Source organism: Amborella trichopoda, chromosome 3, assembly GCF_054954075.1.
Source record: "Amborella trichopoda isolate Santa Cruz 75 chromosome 3, AtrichopodaSantaCruz75HAP2 v2.0, whole genome shotgun sequence".
NCBI classification, from domain to species: domain Eukaryota; kingdom Viridiplantae; phylum Streptophyta; class Magnoliopsida; order Amborellales; family Amborellaceae; genus Amborella; species Amborella trichopoda.
Genome location: NC_142338.1, coordinates 8,320,368 through 8,339,558, shown reverse-complemented (window position 1 = coordinate 8,339,558; position 19,191 = coordinate 8,320,368). Strand labels below are relative to the sequence as shown.

The following is a 19,191-nucleotide window of genomic DNA, read 5'->3' as shown; positions in this document are numbered from 1 at the left end:
AGACTCATGGATTTGAGTTCTTTTTTTTCTTTTTCTGAGCATGTGCCAATTATGCATTTTGGAACCTTAAACTTCAGTATTCTTGTCAAGGTTCTTATGCAATTTTTAATTCCCAGAGAAACAAAAACTCATTGATTGACATGAAGCTTGAGAAACACAAGAACTTGTCAGAGGAATCAGAATTTTTCTGGATAGAAATTGAGAGGGGAACACTCAAGTTTGACCGGGTGGAACACGAGGTATACTTCTGATGAAAACCAGTATGATGCATTCCAATTGTCTTTCAGCTATAAATTCTTTATGATGGATAAATTCCATTACATCAGTGTTCTGATCAATTTTCTTACTGAGCTATTTTTAAACAGGTTGGTGCAATTAGAGAATTGACACAGGAAGATATGATTGATTTCTTCGACATATATATCAAAGTTGGGGCCCCTCGGAGGAAGAAGCTGAGTATACAGGTGTATGGAAAATTACATTCTTCAGAATATGAAGCAGCGAAACAGAAAGAGAACAGTTGTGGGTCGAAATGTATTAATGATATTTTCTCGTTCAGAAGATCCCAACCTCTATATGGTTCTCTGAAGTGAGCTCTTGGTGTGTGAAATTGTGCTTTGCTCGTACTTTCAGCCAATAAAACAGACATGTTTTTATTTATGATGTAAAATAAATTACTTGGGACTGATAAAAGATGAACAAAATAAAGAAAATGGAGGATTCTGCCATGCCATGCATGAATACAAGGTGGCGATTACTATGATTCCGTTTTTTTGGTCCAGAGAGAGGGAAAGATAGCACCCATACTAACCGATCATGATAACAATATAGCCATATGGTTCATCACAATCAAGTCAATGGCTTTGATGGTGATGGCGTAATGGTGCGTACAATTGATTTAATGAATAATTAAGTAGGAAATAGGAATTGAGCTTGGGCTTCATTACTTACCGTAGTGATTTAAAAATTGGACCAATACATTTTGGGCTTTTCTTGAGTCAGATGGTCGTATACAGTGTTCTCAAAATCGAACTGGAACGGTTAACTGGATATGGGTCTGGAAGCGGTTTTAACCGGCCTAACTGGTAAACCGGCCGATTCAACTACTCTAACCGGGCAAGTCCCGGATGGTCAAAAAAGTGTTAAGAAAGTTACAAAAAAAAATCTACTAAAATATGAAAAGCATATAAAGAATGATTAAAACAAAACACATTCAAAAGAAGTTGAAAATTAATTAAAAAAAATAGATTTTAATGAATCAATTTGTGTCTAGGGATATTTTTAAAATTTTATAAAAAAGATGGGAAAATATAAAAGTAAGTATTAATGACCAAAACAATTTTTAATCTTTACCATAATGTAAAGAATATTAAAACAATGTTGAAAAAATCAATTTGACCGACTCTTTTATTTTTAAAAGAAAATGAAGAAAAAATAGGTTATATATATGGTATAGGCCCTTCTTTTTGCCAACCAAGTAGTAAATGGTGTATTGGTTAGTGCATCTAATATTAAAGGACCTCTTTATAAGAGGTTTTTAGTTCGAGGTAATTTTTTTAAACTCTTTTAAAGTCTTAAAAAGTGAAGTCTTAAAAAAAAAAGTTGCTGGCGGTGGGATTTGAAACTCGTTTGAAGTCCAAAAAAATAAAGTCTTAAAAAAAAAAAAAAATCTTTTTTGAAGCCCAAAAAAATGAGGTCTTAAAAAAAACAGCCGTGGGCGGCAGGATTCGAAACTCTTTTGAAGTCCAAAAAAAAAAAAACGCTGCTAGCAACGGGATTCGAACCGTAATTGAAATAAAACTTAATCATCAGAGTCAACCAATAAACTATTTTAATATATCTTATGTGAATTTGAAGTAGTATTCTATTTAAAGTTTAAAATACCAGTTAATCACCAAAACTACCCAAAACTGGAAACAGGCACTAATCAGTTTCGATTTAATCGGGCGGTTAGCGGTTAAATCAGTCGGTTTTGCAAACACAGATCGTATATACAATACAAAGAAAAAAAGAATAAAAAACCAAGAGAATTGGGTGATTTCGGGGTTCCTCAAACTGGAATTGCCTACCTCTTGATCTTGATCTGACTCAAAGAGTTGGGTCACATCGGCGATTTTTAACCCATTGAATTTACGTATGGGTGTGGTTTATATAAGGCTGCAACCTTAAACAATCCAATTAAGGCGCTCCTCCAAATTTTATCTTTGGTGTAAAAAATTATTAGGATTATCTAAAAATCTATTTTCATATCTAATTAGAAAATTTTGAACTCAAAAAATGGTTAAAATCAAGTAGATCTATGAGCATCTTTAAAATGGCCGATCTAGATAATGTATTACAAGATGCACTATTTTTTAGACTCAATCTTCTTTTTGGGTCATATCCATACATCTCGATATCAAGATGATCAATTATAGGGTTTTTAACATTCAAACACCTCTTTCTAATGGATTTTTGAGGCACATCTTTAATTCTACATTTTAAAATTGCAACCATAAGGTATTGATGATTTTAATACTAATGTCAAGCTCAATTTCTTAACCCTAAATTTACTAAGCTCGATTCTTACTCTTGAATTATCAAAAGAGGGACATATTAAGAGGGATCCACTCATTCAATCGTAGATCTAATGATTGGATGATGGTGACCCTGCGAATTTTTTTTTTTTAATATTAACTCGTGACTCCTCTAAACATATTATTTGTTTTGTAATACAATATATTTTTTAGTGAGTGTATTTTTTGTCATTAGGAGAGGTGTTACATCACCACATGAAGTATTAAATGTCACTAGTATGCTCTATATGGGTGATGTCACACTTATGTGGATGGTGTCACACCCCTCTTAATAACAAAAATATCATTACTAAAAACTAATTCATATACAAAATAAATAAATAAATATATATATATATATATATATATATATATATATATAAGTATCTAAAATTTATTGAGTACATTTATACAATGCTCTATAACATAACCCTAGAAAAGAACTTGTAATGGAAACCTTTGACCAACGAACATGTAAACTACATTTGATTGAATATGGTACTTTCCAAAAAATTTCACAAGTATAGCAGTTTCCAAAGCAATTAAGACAACATTGCACAATAAAACCAGGGAAAGCATATTGGAAAAAGCCAAAAGATATTATGCTCCGGCCAGTGTATACCTTTTAGTTACTCCCTTGGGTCAAAACCTCATCTATTATTAATTTTAGTACCTCATATTTTTGGGATGTAGCCTTCATTCCATACCTCAACCTCAATAATAAATAAATAAGATAATATTTCCTAATTGCATCCTCTATGCATTTGTAATGAATAGAGACGACCCAATTTTTAGAGTGTGAGAGGTAAGTGCTAAAAAACCTCAAAATTCAAGTTTTTTTTTTATTATTTTGAAAATAATCATGTAATGATTTTTTAAACAGTTCCCAAAATTTCAGATAGAAAAAATCCTCCCAAGTAGGTCGTCTAACCTAAAGACTCAATACACACTATGCTCCCTCATGAGCATAGCATACTCGCCCCTTCGCCCTTGGAGAAAAAGGTTCAATCTTCTACCCATTTCCTTCATATTTAAGAAGGGGGACAGCGTATCTACCCATTTCCTTCAAAAATGGGAACAAGAGGAGGGTTTATCAAAATAAGGTCCCCACAATGTACATACATTTTGATACCTTTCTCGGCCTTTTGGCTAATGATTAATTACACATCAAGTTACAAATAAATTTTAAGAGATCGATGAAATTCATTTCACCATTGTCGAAAGAAACAGTTTTTCCACTGCCAAAAATATCAACTATGGAAATCTCGGCTCCCTCTCTTTCTGTTCAATCAAAATTGAATTGTATCCTCCTCCTTTGTTTCTCTCTATATCTATTGATTATTATCTATTTATTATTATATATAAAACGAGAGGAGGACCGCTCTTCTTCTTGCACCAAGTGTCTTTTTCGCTTCCTAATTTATCCTTCTTATTTTTTGATAATACCAATTTTGTCGTTATCTTGTGTTAATTGAGGTTATTACTATTAAAATAAAGTGTCGTTTACTAATCGATAAAAAAATTGTGGAGGTGCATTAATCTTGAGGTGCACTAATGAGGAGTGTTAAAGTGGTTATTATAACACAAATATTTATATTATAGACCTCGAATACCAATGTATATGAAGAAATGTTTGCATGGAGTAATTTTTTATAAATATTTATAACCATTTATACTAACTTTAAAGTGTATACTAAACATAGAAGTTTTATCTTTCCCCCTATCATCCAGAGAGTCACTCACCGTTTGATCTTAGATCTGTTGTTATTTTTAGGTTCTTTTTAATACAAACTTTTTGAATATGAAATTTGGTACGTACCATCTTCTCATTGGGGCGCACTTATAAAATATATTAACAATAATTATTTGATAAAAAATAATGATCAAAATACCCATTGAAACTTTTAGGGGTATTTTAGTCATTTTATTTTATTGAAAATATTTTTTCTATATTTTTCATTAGTGCGAGTTTAATAGAGGAATGGACATCCAAAATTTGGTGTCAAAATAGTTTATAAAAAAAAAAAAAAACAGTATAGAGATGTGACATTGTGATTGGAGCAATCTTAGCCTTCCATTAAAAAATAGATGACTGGATACGGGAGAGGATGGAACTTCTATGTTGTAGGGAGAACATAGAAAGCTTTCCCTTCATATTATAGACCTCCAATACCAATGTATATGAAGAAATGTTTGCATGGAGAAATTTTTTATAAATATTAATAACCATTTATACTAACATTAAAGTGTATGTTAAACATAGAAGTCCGATCCTCCCCCGATCATCCAGGCATCCAATTTTGATCCAGAGAGCCAATCACCATTTGATCTTAGATCCGACGTCTCAAAGTATTTTATTTTTAGCTTTTTGAATATGAAAATTGGTATGTGCCATCTTCTCATTGGGGCACACTTATAGAAAAATATTAACATAATTTTCCGATAAAAAATTAATGACCAAAATACCCCTTGAAACTTTTAGGGGTATTTTGGTCATTTTATTTAATTGAAAATATTTTTTTTTATATTTTTCATTAGTACGAGTTTAATAGAGGAATGGACGTCTAAAATTTTGTGTCAAAATAGTTTATAGAAAGAAAATTAAAAATAAAATAGTATACAAACATGACATTGTGATTGGAGCAATATTAGCCCTCCATTAAAAAATGGACGGTTGGATTAAGGGGGTGTAGGGAGAACATAGAAAGCCTTTCCATTATATTATAGACCTCCAATACCATTGTATATGAAGAAATGTTTGCATGGATAAATTTTTTATAAATATTTATAACCATTTATACTAACTTTAAAATGTATGCCAAACATTCGCTTGATAAGCATTGCAACCGTATGCATGGAAGCATACCCATTTGTATGTTAATCATTTATTACAAAGTTAATCATTTATCAATATGAGTATTAACAATATTGTTAATACGGATATTATTATTATTACTACTATTACTACTACTACCGCTCCTACTGATTTGTAGATTTTCTTTTTTTTGGAGCTATTTTTGGTTGATATCATAAATTTTAGATAATTATAAAAACAAATGGTGAAACATATTTATTATAGGTTTATCATAATAAAATTAATATAATTCTCCATTTATTATAATGACATTGCTTATAGTTTCATTAGTAGTAAATAATATTATTGTGTAGTACTCTTAAAATTTTAACAAATTATTATTAATCTATTCCAATATTATAATGACAATTATATAAAGGAAAAAGTTTATATAAGGGTGCTACCTTATAATGTAGAACTACGGATGCCCCTAAAGAGTCAACAGAAAAGGTAGTTTTAATGTTGAAAAACCCTTTGATTGATCATCTCGACATCGAGATGTATGACGATGAAAAACAAAAAGATTTTAAGTATAAGAAATAGTGTATTTTACAACATATTATCTACACCATCCATTTTCAAGATTTTCATATGTTTATTGATCTACTTGATTTTAACCATTTTTAAAATTTAAAATTTTATAATAAGGTACAAAAATAGATTTCAAGATAATCCTAAAAATATTTTACATCAAAATTATATACCATTATAAAATTTGAAAGTGCACCTAACACCTACGGATGCATCCGTATGCAAACAGCGCCCTATAAATAGATCCTCTTTTTCGCTCGCGGGAACAAGTATGTACTTTGCTCCATCGGTGCCTTAAAAAAGGGAAAGAAGAATGAGATTATGTACTCATGGGAGCAAATTGTAGAGTTGCTTCCCCAGTAAAAACACCATATTCATGAGGATTTGTGAAGAATAAGATTATATACTCATGGGAGCAAATTATAGAGGTGCTTCCCCAGGAAAAACACCATATTCATGAGGATTTGCTAGATCTAGCATTTTGAAATCACTTTATATTCGCCAAGATGAGCATTTTCATATGAAAGAACAAAGAACCTCAACTTCCTAAACCCTAGATCGAATCATCCAAAAATTAGATGGCTTATCTTCAATTATTAGGTATGAACCTCTCTAGGCAGATTTAGAGTGTGAACTCTTTTTCTTAGGTTAGATGTAAACTAGTTTTTTAAGTCATTATTGAAATTTCGACACCAAAATTATATTTTTCGATGAGCTTTTGGTGGTGTGTCTTAATTAGATTGTTTAAGGTTGAGATCTTATACAAACCACAACCTTTTTTAAATTACTCTTCCAAAGTGATTCCTAAAATCTCATATCTAAAAGTCCTCCCAAGTATTTTTCTCTAGGGAGCATGTGTACAAGTTGCTCCCCTAGGAATATAGTACATAGGCACAAAATACTCTAAAACGCAAGTATTTCAATGCCTCGAAGGAGCAAAATGCGCATTTGCTTACATGACCAAAACATGGACTAGGAGCATTTTTTGGACCCACCAATCTACCTATAAATCTATAGAAAATGGAGATTTTTCATATGCTATAGAAGTACTTGAAAAGAATCATGCCCTAGATTGAACCTCGACCGTCCAAAATTCTTAGTACATATGAACGTAAAATTACTTCAGATCAGTGTTACAGGACTCGCATGAGTCCACCTAGATTGGGTGAGTAACTCGAGCAGGTTACCCCAAGTTGTGTGCTCAACTCGGCTACATAAAAAGAAAATCCAAAAAATTGTAAAAATATGGCAATATTATATAAACTTTTTGTATATGATTAGATGTTTACTGTAAAGATTGGTGAGTTTTTTTTTTGCGCCATAATCCCTTCTTTTATACGTTCCTTTTTGTTTGGATTTTTTGAATATTCCCAATTATAAATTAATTTTTCTAAATCGAATTTTTACGTACTTTTTTAAGCTTATTTAAAATTTTAAGGTTTTTTAGTTTTATTTTACTTTTAAAATCTTTCTTTTATTTTTCAAATTTTTATTTTTAAATTTTACTTGAGCCTTTTTGGCATAGGTGTAGTTGGCATACAGATACAGCTGTAGCTGTAGAGGTAAGGTGCACTTTCAAAATTTATCGTGGTACAGAATTTTGATGTAAAATGTTATTACGATTATCTCAAAATCTATTTTTATATCTAATTATAAAATTTTAAATTTAAAAAATGGTTAAAATCAAATAGATCTATAAACATATGAAAATCTTGAAAATTGATAGTATAGATAATGTGTTGTAAAATGCACTATTTATGAGACTAAAAATCTTTTTATTTTTCATGGTTATACATCTCGATGTTGAGATGATCAATCAAAGGGTTTTTCAATATTAAAACTACTTTTTCTGGTGGATTTTTGAGGTGCATCCGTAGTTCAACATTATAAGATTGCATTCTTATATAAGTTTTTTCCTTTTGGCATTGAGCAAGACTCGGGCGAGTAACTCACATCGGCCTGGCCGGTTAAGCTCCTACACTTATCTTGCCCGAGGGATTAAATGAACAGTTTGCTCTAGGGGAGGAGCCTATGCCACCCGTGGACACTTCTCTTCCCTCTAGTACAATGGCAGAGGAAGGTCACCATGTCAAGTCAAGTCTCGTCAATGTCTCCTTAAAGGTGCGAAGCATCCGTTTTTCTTCCTGTGGGGTGCCTCCTTTTCTGCTATGTGAGAAACATATTACAATATTTTTTTTTGGAGCAAAGAGAAACACATTACAAATTGGTAAATAACAGATATATTATAATTTGGTCAATCATGCATGAATTTTAAAATAAGGTCCTAAGTTGAGAGATTTGTAGAAAAATATTATTTTATTACTAGAATGAAAATAAAAATATGCCTTAGTATTTATGTTGGAGTCTCACTTTTTAAATTGTTAAAAAGAGGATGAATATTCCATAGCTTTACATGGAATCACATTGTGTGCTATGGGCAGAGTTTTAATGAAATCTTTAGAAAGATGGAGACATTTGTCCTCCCTTCCCTATGGAGAGAGGGAGAGTATTCTCCTCTCTACTTCTAAATGGGTTAGACTAAACAGCCTATTTTTTTATTTAAAGAAGGAAAATGTTTAAATAGTGTTGCAAGCCTATCAAAATAAGTTAAGTCTCATATAAAAAATTATTGGATTACCGCTCTAGGATCGGAAACCTTAAAATAGATAATCTCGACCACTATAGTCATGAAAAAAAAAAAAAAAAGATTTAAAGCCCTAAAAACACTCTATATTATTTATTACATAGACCTTACATTTCACTCTAAAAAAGAGTGTTCACATATCAAGATCTATATATTTTTTAAGTTGCAAATGAAAATTGTTTTTAGAGCCGAAAATTTTCGATGCCGAAAATGCTTTTGTACGAGGATTCGTGGTGAGGCTTTCATTTGCTTTCATAAAGTCTCTGCCTTTACTTACCAAAAAAAAAAAACAAAAAAAAAAAAAAGTCTGCCTTTATTGAAACTCCATCCGTGTTGGATGGTATATAATGTAATCCCTCAGTGGACCAGCAAGTAATGAGCCCATATACCATGCCATGCTGTGCTCCTGTAGGAGTATACTGTGAGATTAGTCCCTTAGGAAGAAGACTAACTTGGAAAGATCCTTATACTCCAAAATTTTGAGAATTACTTAAAGGGAAAAGTTCATTTAGAGCCGAGGCTCTAAACAATAAAATTGGAGCCTACCACATAAATTTCATTGGAAAAAGGTTGTTTTGATGCCCAAATATCTTCAAATTGTTCATCTCGGCATCAACATGTATGGACATGAAAAAAAAAAATATTTCAAGTTTTGGAAATAGTGTATTTTCTAATGCATTTTAGGACCATCAATTTTTAAGATTTTCAAGTTTTTATAGATCTGTCGATCTACATTATATTTCAAGTTTTAAACTTTATAAATAATATGAAAATATGTTTTAAGGTTATCAGAAAGACTTTCAGTATTGAAACTACATTTCTCGACATTATTTGAAGGTAGGCTCTAATTTGATTGTTTAGAGCCTAGGTCCTATACAAACGGCACCCTTACTTAAAAATCACTAGATAATTACATTAAAATAAAATTTTAAAATTTAATTTTTCAAATAGTTAAATCTCGTCCTTCTTAAATTTGATGGTTTTATTCAATCTTGAGGCACTATTCAAGCCATAAAGAATGCAAATTAAATTTTTTTTTATTTTTTATTGAGTATATAATATAGGTGTTGAAGAGATTATATCCCAAAATTTAAAGTTCTAAAAATGCTTCTAAATTAGATTTTCCCTGAAGGGATAAATGGACAACATACTCCCTCGGGAGGATGGAATATTTTGGCATAAAGAATTGCCTCGTCGATGGGGTGAAGACAATTCAAACTTCTCTCTGTGTTTGTGAGGGCATGTACGAGGGCGCATAGGAACCTGGTTTCTCTCTGAAGTCTTAACAAGCTTTTCTCTCTGCATTCTGCAACCAAAGTTGAGAAAAAAAATGGAGCACTCAATTAATGGAGGAGATTTGAGAGGAAATGAAAGAGTGGAGATTTTGAAGCCTCGCATTGATAAGAGAGAGTATAGGAGGATTGTTCTCTCCAACTCTTTAGAAGTGCTCCTTATCAGTGATCCAGACACTGACAAGGTCAATTTCCCACCATTAAATCCAGTTTTATGACTTTTGTGTAATCTCTTCCCTATATCCATTTCCGCTCTGTATCTGTCTTTTTTTTCATCTAGAATTGTTTGATAAGTACTCTTTCTTCAATTTTCCTCCGTTGTGCTGAAGTGTAGAAGCTCTTGTACAACTGTTTGAGATCTATTGTGATGCCTTGTTTTAGAATTTAGCAAACATCTTGTGTGATTTATTTATACATAGGTTTTTGTCTATATTATTTGAAGTGTGATTTTTCCCTTACTAATGTGAAAATTGATACTGCACAAAGTTTGGGATTCTGTGCATTTGGTTGTATCTTGGTTACAATACTTTGATATTTGATGAAGTTATGATTCTATACATAGAGGTCAAGTGTTCGTTCATCTCCTGCCCTTATTAATATCTCAAGTTTCGTGTAAAGGTAATTTTTTTGACAATTGTACATGTGATTGACACAACTGAAATCAGAAGAAGAAATTTTTCTAAAGGGAATTTAATATTATCAAAGCGTTTTGGCTTTTTTATCGATGTTCTTCTCTTGCATAAAGAATTCCTTTCTCTGTTGACAGTTGAAGTCTTTAGGAAATATCATTTGATGCTATGTCATATGATCCATATTTTTGGTTGCTAAACTGTACCGTTAAACTTATTTATCTTATCATTCTGATGAATAATTTTGAGCAGTAACTTGTAATTTTGTTTTAATCTCTTCCTTTAAGTTTACACTATACAGAAATATAAAGCGGTCTACATTCCACTGATGCTTCCTATCTCCTTTGGGTATAGCTGATTGCTTGTTTGGTGATGTAGTGTGCTGCTGCAATGGATGTTAATGTAGGATCATTTAGTGATCCTGAGGGTCTTGAAGGCTTGGCTCACTTTCTTGGTAAGTGACAGTACGAGCTCAATAATTATTGTAGTTTAGAGCACTTTCACATGGTTAAAGATTTTGCTGTGATTTCCCCTTTAGGATGTTATTTTTCCATCGCTAGCTACCTTTCATTGAGATTCGATTCAAACTTTGTAGCATTGAGTAGTTTGCTTCGAAGGGAATGTTTCCTTGTTATTGCTTCTTGGGCAAGATAGCAGTCTCCCTGATTGGATGGCGGTATAGGTGTTGGCCTGTGAAATTCATGATTTCCTTCTTGGTTGTTCAAGGTTTCTATGGTAATGAATTGAGCAAACTAATTTTGGATATCCTGAAACCCAATTAATGAACCTATATATAATGATCATGGCTGTGATTCTATGCATTTGGGGATCTGGATTTTGCGTGGAAAATGATGGTAAAGACACATAAAATCCTTAATGATGATGGTTTTGACATCAACTAAGACATAACATTATTGTAGTATCACTATAATTATTGTTCATGAGGGTGTTGCTGATTAGAGAAATAATGACTTGAATATTTCTTATATGTTAGGTCTTTTTATGTTATTCCTCATTTAGTTTAATGGTAAATTGCTCATTTGGGTGAAGATTTATCTTTGCTGCAAGAAAGCTTTGAACTCATCTCAACTGTGCAGAGCATGGGGGTATATGATGGACTTGTGGTATCTATAACATCTAAACATATTGCATTTATTAGCAATTATCTTATGAACTGGCACATTACTATGTGTATGTGGTATAACGAAATTGCTATTTTCACTGTATTGTTGTCTCAAATCTGGATTGAGCTGTCATATCATATGTAATTCTGGATGATTGTTTTTCTTGGACTTTATTATGATTAAATTGGTTACTTTATAAGATCTATATTGACTGTACGACTCTACAGAGTCATCAGTGTCACATTGATGGGTTGGATGGTGATGATGGGGAAGTAGGCCCCGGCGATTGTTTTTCTTGGACTTTATATGATTAAATAGGTTACTTTATAATATCCATATTGACGTACGACTGTACAGAGTCATCAGTGTCACATTGATGGGGGATGGTGACGATGGGGAAGTGGGCCATTAAACTCATTCTCAATACAAGAGAATGGTCAACTGTCCCACAATCATCATTCAACACATTGATGTGATGGTGATAACCCAATAGACATACTGTTGAAATATATTTGGGTCATAGTATACAAACCATTTTTAATATGTGCTGCTTTTCTAAATAGGGCCTTTGAAACATGATGTTGATCTATATGATTTTTGTTTTTTTTCCTTTCAGAGCATATGTTGTTTTATGCAAGTGAGAAATATCCATTGGAGGACAGCTATATGAAGTACATAACAGAGGTATCCGTTAATATTCCTTCATAAGAGTGTCGAGTTTTCCCTCTTGAATTATTCTATGGTGATTGTTCCATTTTTTTAAATGAATCATGGTTTTTTTGGTGAAATTTATCTTGCATGCTTTAGAAACCGGATCTCTCTTTCTCTCTCTCTATACCTGTCTCTCGTCACCCCACTCTATCTCTTTCTCTCTCTCTCTCACATTATTTTGGCGCGATCTTGTGCTAGTTGTGCATTATCTGAAAAGCAACTTGGCATCCTATACTTCAGCATGGCATCAACAAATTCAATTGTATAATGTGGCTGTTTTCTGAGAAAGTTAGTGAAGCATCTCCTTATGTCCCATGTGCCTAGTGGACTTATTTGTCAACCTCAATCTCCCTTGACTTCTGTATTAGCTTTTTAAACTCATTCATGAGTTGTACTAGTTTTGTGAAAGAAAGGTTTCCTATGAGTAATGATAACTTGTAGCCAGTGTGTTGGGAGTTGCCTTGACCAGGGGACTTGCCCCTTGGCCTAGGTGAATTGCTCTGCTGAGTCCTCAAAGGACTCAGTCGAGTCCAGTACTAGGCCTTTTGACCCTTAAAAAAATAAAAAAATAATTTTTTTTTTGAAAAACTAAAAAAACTTGTAGAAAAAGTAAATTGAATCCTAAAACAACTTTAAAAGCTTAAAACAAGCTTAAAAATGTATGGAAAAATGGATTAAAAAAAAAATAGATTTATGGTTTCGGACATTTTAAAAATTCTAAACGAGGAGAAAAAAATAAAAATATTGATTATGGATAAAAAACACTCACCAATCTTTGCCAAATACATCTCAATCATATACAAAAAGATTATAAAACAATCCCACTTTTTTTATTTTTTTTTAGAATTTCTTTTTTATATTCCTGAGTTGTTACCTGATTGGGAGAAATTCAGCCTTACTCGCTACTCGCCCGAGTCTAAATCGACTCAGGTGATTCACAGTGAAAGGTGTGGCTATGTGGAACTCAAGGCATTGAATTCAAAAAAATTTAATACCTTGAGTTGCACATAGCCACACCTTTCATTGGTATAAGAGCCATCCATCCCAAAAATCAGCCATCATGATTTTGGGTGGATGAATTAGAAACCTTATCCCCTTACACTTTGACTCAATCCACTCTTATTTAAAATAAAACCAATCAAATTTAAACTTTATCCTTTTTAAATTTGAAATCAAACTCAAATATTTTCTAGATAAATCTAATCTAGATTGCCCACAGGAAACCATATCTCATTAGATTTCTCATGTTAGTTTAAAATTAATTTAAACTAAAACAAAATTTTGGGGCGTGACTACTTCTCAAAAAGTGGCTTGGGGTAATATGCCACACAAAAGTAGCATGGCATTTTTCACTTTTAAAAAAAACCTTTTTATCAAAAATTGGGTGCCCCTACTTCCCTTAAAATGGCGTGCCACTATTTTGCTAAAATAGTGGCATGCCCCCAACCCCTTTCTTCCTAAGAAGGTGGAATGCCATCTTTTTAAAGTATTTTAAACAATATAAAATATTAAAAGAGGGTGTGCCCCCCTTGTTCCATAAATAATGGCGTGCCACTATTATGCTGTACAAAAATAGGGTGTGATCCCTAGGGTGCACGTGGTCTCATATGTGGGGTTGGATCTTTGGTCCTACATGTGTTATTTAAAGTTCTGAAATTTTCAGAAATACCTTTTTATGAAAATATATAGCAGAAATAGTTTTAGAACTCTAAACAAATATTTAATAATCAAAGAAATATTTATATATGAAAATAAAATATATTAGGAGTGGACTTGTACCAATGGGTCAAAATAAGCGACACTAAGGGCATTCCACTCATCCCAGAAACATGATCCACAAATGTTCTCTTATCCAACCCAATAAAGTCTCATGACCTACAGTCTCTTTGCAGGGGCTCTTGATTGGCTTGTCAAAGTTGGATAATAAAACGGTGGTACTATGTTCCTGAAATGTGGATTACAGTTCCCCTCTTTAAGAGCAAGTCTAGCACTTGTTACTACAGTGCAAAAGGAGGTTCTCTCATTGTACATATACACGTGTCCCTTTAAAGGTCTGCTTCCTATGCAATTGTCATGTGTACATGCGGTACAGAAGTTTGTTGAGGATTTTGACCTTTGCTCTCACAGGCCTACAACTTCACATAGGAGATCACATAGTTCTCCTGACCTACAAACATGATCCTTGGGCATCTATTCGACTTCAACAAGGGATGACCCATTGCAAACCTTTTTCGGTAGTGCCACATGCCCGGGGCTATAAACGGCCCAACCCATGGTCAATCACAATACACACTCCTATTGAAGTGCATATTCCACTATATATATTATTTTTATAAGCTCTCTAGGCCTTTAAAAGCCACAAAACCCAACACACAGTACACTGCTTGTAGCCTTTGTCCTTGGCAAAAATTTGGACAATGATCTCTATAATGCTACCATTTTTTTTTTTTTTTTAATGCGAGATGTTTTGTTGGTAATAATGCCATGGATAGCACAATTTGATGTTTTATTAATCACAGTCTGATTTTAAATAATCAGAGTGATCCTATGGTTTTGTTTTGTTTCTTTACCTCATTAATTCGTGATAATAGTTGCATTGATATATACATTCCTTTTGTAGTGAACTAAAGTCTGTTCTCTTTGTCCTTGTTATATATTTTTCTCATATTCTGTAGTGTTAATAATTTGAATCTATTGCTTTTTGACTCGAGAGGTGTTCAGCATGGGGGCCACGCAAATGCTTTCACTGCTTCTGAGCACACAAATTTTCAATTTGATGTTAATTGTGATTATTTTGAGGAGGCGTTGGATAGGTATGCTATTGTTTGACTATTCTGTAATTTCTCTAGGTGCTTTTTGCATCAATTGATGTTGCTTCAGTGTTTCCTTTTATTTTGTTTTCGTAAATTATTGTCATATTTTTGCTTATTTTTGTCTTGGGATGGGTGATTTCAGATTTGCTCAGTTCTTTATCAATCCCTTGATGTCTCCTGATGCAACGATGAGGGAGATTAAAGCTGTTGACTCTGGTACATATTGCAACTTTTGATTTGATAATTACATTACTTATTCAGAAATTCAGATGCTGTTGACGTATCTCTGAGTTGCATGTCTTTTTCTGAGTTTGGCTTTTCTTTATTCAGAGAATCAAAAAAATCTGTTATCAGATTCTTGGCGAATGTATCAGGTCACTATTTCTTCATTTACTTTCTATATGAACATTCTGTGTATTATTTGATGTATATTTGATTTGGATGGTGTATTTTTTGTGTTTCATTAGACAGTGAATACTAACCTTTAGAAAGTGCAGATTAACCTTAGTGAAAAAGAAAATGCCCTTAAAAATTTAATTTTTAGTTTTAATGCAGAGCTCATGAACATTGAATTGGCCTCATAATTATTGAATAGTAATTCTGGAGGAGCTGGCAGGAATTTTGATTTTGTTCCAAGTTATTGGTTAAATGAAATGTTTGATTTTATTGAAATTATCGTTTTGGCTTTCAATGCAATCACAAGTTGGGAAATGTTTGTGGGAAGCAAAATAAGCTTTTTGTGCTTGTTTGGAAGACTCTTGTTCTAGATATGCAATCTTGGAGTTGCAATCACCATAGTCTTGGCCAATGTTAAAAAAATTGACTCGGCTAAGGTACTTGGGACTTGGCTGAGGCGAGTTACTCGGGCGAGTCCGAGTAACTCGCTCGAGTCCAGCTCATTTTTTTTAAAAGAAAAAGAAGAAAAATAATGGTTATATATATTATAAGTGCCTCTTTTATCAACAAAATAAGGAATGGTGTGCTGGTTAGTGCTCCTTATAGTAAAGGACCTCTTTATAAGAGGTTTAGAGCTCGATTCTCGGGGCAACTGTTTTTTTCTAACCAACGAAATGATGTGTTAAAAAAAATGTGACGTTTCAATGAAATGATGTGTTTAAAAAGGGTGACAGGTGGTAATCGAACCTTGATTGGGGTAAAGTTCAATTGTTAGAGCTAACCACTAAACCGTTCTATCATATCTGTTGTGAATTTGCAGCAATATTATACTTAACATTTGAAAATATTGTGTACACCTAACTCGCCTCGCCCATAGGCTGAGGCCAAGTTATTTGGCCAAGTCCGAGTTGCCTCTGCCGAGTTTTAGAACGTTGGTCTTGGCTGTCGGGTCAAACAAAAACACATGGATTTAGAAGTGGATGCTGGTGACTGGATGAAGTTGTAAATGACTTATCGCTAAGATTGTAGGAATGCCTAACAAAAGTGTAGGCCAGGTCTATTGAATCATGTTCATTAGAAAATATTTGATTTGCCTTTTGAGGATCCTTATATTATTCTATCTTTGGTTGAAACTATTATAGGTTGCTATTTTGTTCTTTTACTCTTTTGTGCTTAGTTTACCTTATGAAGGATTTATGATTTCTTGTTTTTGCTGGTGATGATTTATTTGCCTAGTATGTTGTTTCAGCTACAAAAGCATTTAAGTGCTAAAGACCATCCTTATCACAAATTCAGCACTGGTGAGTAACTAATGCTCCTGTTCACTTTTTTGGTTCTTAACGACTGTATTTGGAAGTTAATGATTATGTTCTGACTAATCCTCTAACTCTAAGTTCGTTATATTTTTAAGTTTGTAAGAACTCTGCAAGCCCTCATTCAACTTAGTGAACTAGTGCTGTGATGCATGGTTATGTGGCTTTGTACACAATTAAGACATTACTTTTTGGTTATTTCGTGTATGTTTTTAACATATCCAGCATAGATATAATATTCATTTTGAAGTATAAGTTAAAAAAAATAAAGAAAAGAAGTGGGAATAAGGAAAAAAAAGAAGAAAGTAGAGACCCTAGAGAGAGAGAGAGAGAGAGAGAGAGAGAAAGAGATTTATAGTTAGAAGATAGAGAAAGTAAGGTGGAGAGAGTAGAGGAGAAATGAATGAGGCAGTCACGTTGGGGTTCCCCACCCCACACACCCCTTTTATTATTATTTAAGATGATAATTTATAAAAATTTGATAACTGCCCCTTAGGTATGGGGAAAGGATGTACAAGTATTCGCTGACTTAAAAACAAAAGATTTTGACATTTATAACACTTTCCCTCAAGCTCAATGATGGCCAACTTGCTTATGATCTTTTGCATTTGAGGTTTCCCAATACCTTGGTAAGAGTATTGGCAGGCTGATCTTTTGTTTTAACATATAGAAGGTGTATTTCTCTGGTAGCACCTCTTTCTTGAATAAAATGTCTATCTACGTCTCTTGGTGCGATCGTGCTGGACTGGATTGTAGTTATATTGGTAGCTGCCTTATTATCACAATAAGATAGGATGCATTGAGCATAACGTCATACCAAAATTTCTTGGGAACATTCATGCTCAAGACAACAGCATGCCAAACCTCCAAATGATGTCTGTTATTCCTTTCAGCCATACCATTTTTTTGTGGTGTGTATAAATAGGGATTTTGATATTCTATGATTCTATCCCATGTTCTTCTAAAGAAGACAACAACTCTATATTACGGTACTCTCTGCCTTGAAAAGATGTAAGCACCTTGGTTTTGGTTTTAAACTGAGTACAAATGTTCTTACGAAAGACCTTAAAGATATTATGAACTTCGTCTTTGACGCCATACATCAAAATGGACAATAGGAAAAGGAACATTGCTTTTATTGGTAATGGGCAAAAAGAGTTTCTACAATGTTTTGACAATTCACTCACTTCGCATTGAAACTCTTGACACTAGTAGAAATAAACAAGCTAAGAAACAAAACTTCCAAGGATTGAAAAGACAAATGATCAAGTTATAGATGCCTCTACCAAATCCGATCTTTAAAAACACTTGTACTAGACTGAAGAGCTTGATTAATAATATTAGGTATGTAGAGACTACCAGTTTCTTGACCATTGACAATCGTCTTCCTCATATCCATGTCCTGAAAAACACAGTGAGATGGAAAAAAAAGAGTTACACTAGAATTTAGACTTAGTACTACTATTGACAAACCTTTAAGTTTTTAGTGAAACTAGGAACATGAAGGACTGATGACAATGACAATTGAGGAGAATATTTTCAAATCCTTTTCCAGCGATGGAGAGAATGATCTATAAGCAATGCTAACTTTGTCTCTACCAAAATGAAGGGAATAAGAGGAAAACAAGTAAGACATACCCGTCATATGTTCTGATGCTCCGGAATAAATAATCCAGGACTATCTAGACATGTAAAGAGAAATATGATGAGCAAAAGCATGAATATTTGAGTGAGAAAAAGATGAAGATGAAGTAGTAGATGGGCCATCTAACCAGGTGAACAATCGGCGGAGGCTCTCATTCTCATCTTTAGGAATTGCTAACATCTCCTTCATAGTAGAAAGTGGAGTCTGGGTTGCACTAGGTATTGGGCAATCAATTCTACCACTTGCTGAACTTAAGGGACGAAGCAATATGAACATTAAACTCCTGGACTATTGAATTTCATTGGCTGAGCAAGTAGATCCTAGTAATTTTCTTTGACATCACCATTTCTTCCACAATGATTGCACTTCAAACTTACTTTTATTCCCTTGATTGGAACCCCCCTTTCCTAAATTCTTGAGATCCACCCTTATTGTTCTTCGGAGGTAGTGAGTTTGTGGCATGGCCAGAACGATCTATTACTTGAGCAAGCAGCATAAAATTTTTCCACTTCTCTTGCATTGAACAAAGGGATGCACCTTGTTAAGTGATTAAAGATCATATCTCGCTAATTCAAACCCGGGATCTAGCCAAGAACCCAAAATTATGATTATGTTCTACAATCTTCTTGTACTTCTCCTCATATTCCTTACAGGCTGGCTAAAACATCTGATTGGGGCCAATTC

The 19,191-nt window shown here is 33.2% G+C and overlaps 2 protein-coding genes across 19 annotated transcripts in view; both read left to right on the top strand.

Moving 5' to 3' along the window:
* LOC18428917 (insulin-degrading enzyme-like 1, peroxisomal) overlaps positions 1-728 on the top strand; it is a 69,339-nt gene extending 68,611 nt beyond the window's left edge. For both annotated transcript variants that reach the window (XM_006838213.4, XM_088863216.1), the window contains exons 25-26: positions 117-239; positions 366-728. In XM_006838213.4, the coding sequence (XP_006838276.2) occupies positions 117-239; positions 366-593 (351 nt within the window). In that variant the 3' untranslated portion in view covers positions 594-728. The remainder of the gene's footprint in view (positions 1-116; positions 240-365) is intronic.
* Positions 729-9,829: 9,101 nt separating this feature from the next.
* The window catches only part of LOC18428919 (insulin-degrading enzyme-like 1, peroxisomal), a 53,569-nt gene continuing 44,207 nt past the window's right edge, over positions 9,830-19,191 (top strand). For 14 of the 17 annotated variants that reach the window (XR_016052951.1, XR_016052950.1, XR_016052948.1 and 11 more), the window contains exons 1-7: positions 9,830-10,061; positions 10,884-10,959; positions 12,246-12,313; positions 15,062-15,153; positions 15,296-15,369; positions 15,484-15,527; positions 16,799-16,850. Coding sequence is in view for 6 of the 17 variants with exons in the window: in XM_088863212.1 (XP_088719338.1) it covers positions 9,915-10,061; positions 10,884-10,959; positions 12,246-12,313; positions 15,062-15,153; positions 15,296-15,369; positions 15,484-15,527; positions 16,799-16,850 (553 nt within the window). In the remaining 11 variants the exon portion in view is untranslated. Of the gene's footprint in view, positions 10,062-10,883; positions 10,960-12,245; positions 12,314-15,053; positions 15,154-15,295; positions 15,370-15,483; positions 15,528-16,785; positions 16,851-19,191 lie in introns of all 17 variants that reach the window. The other 3 variants (XM_020664055.2, XM_088863214.1, XM_088863213.1) reach the window with 3 other exon arrangements.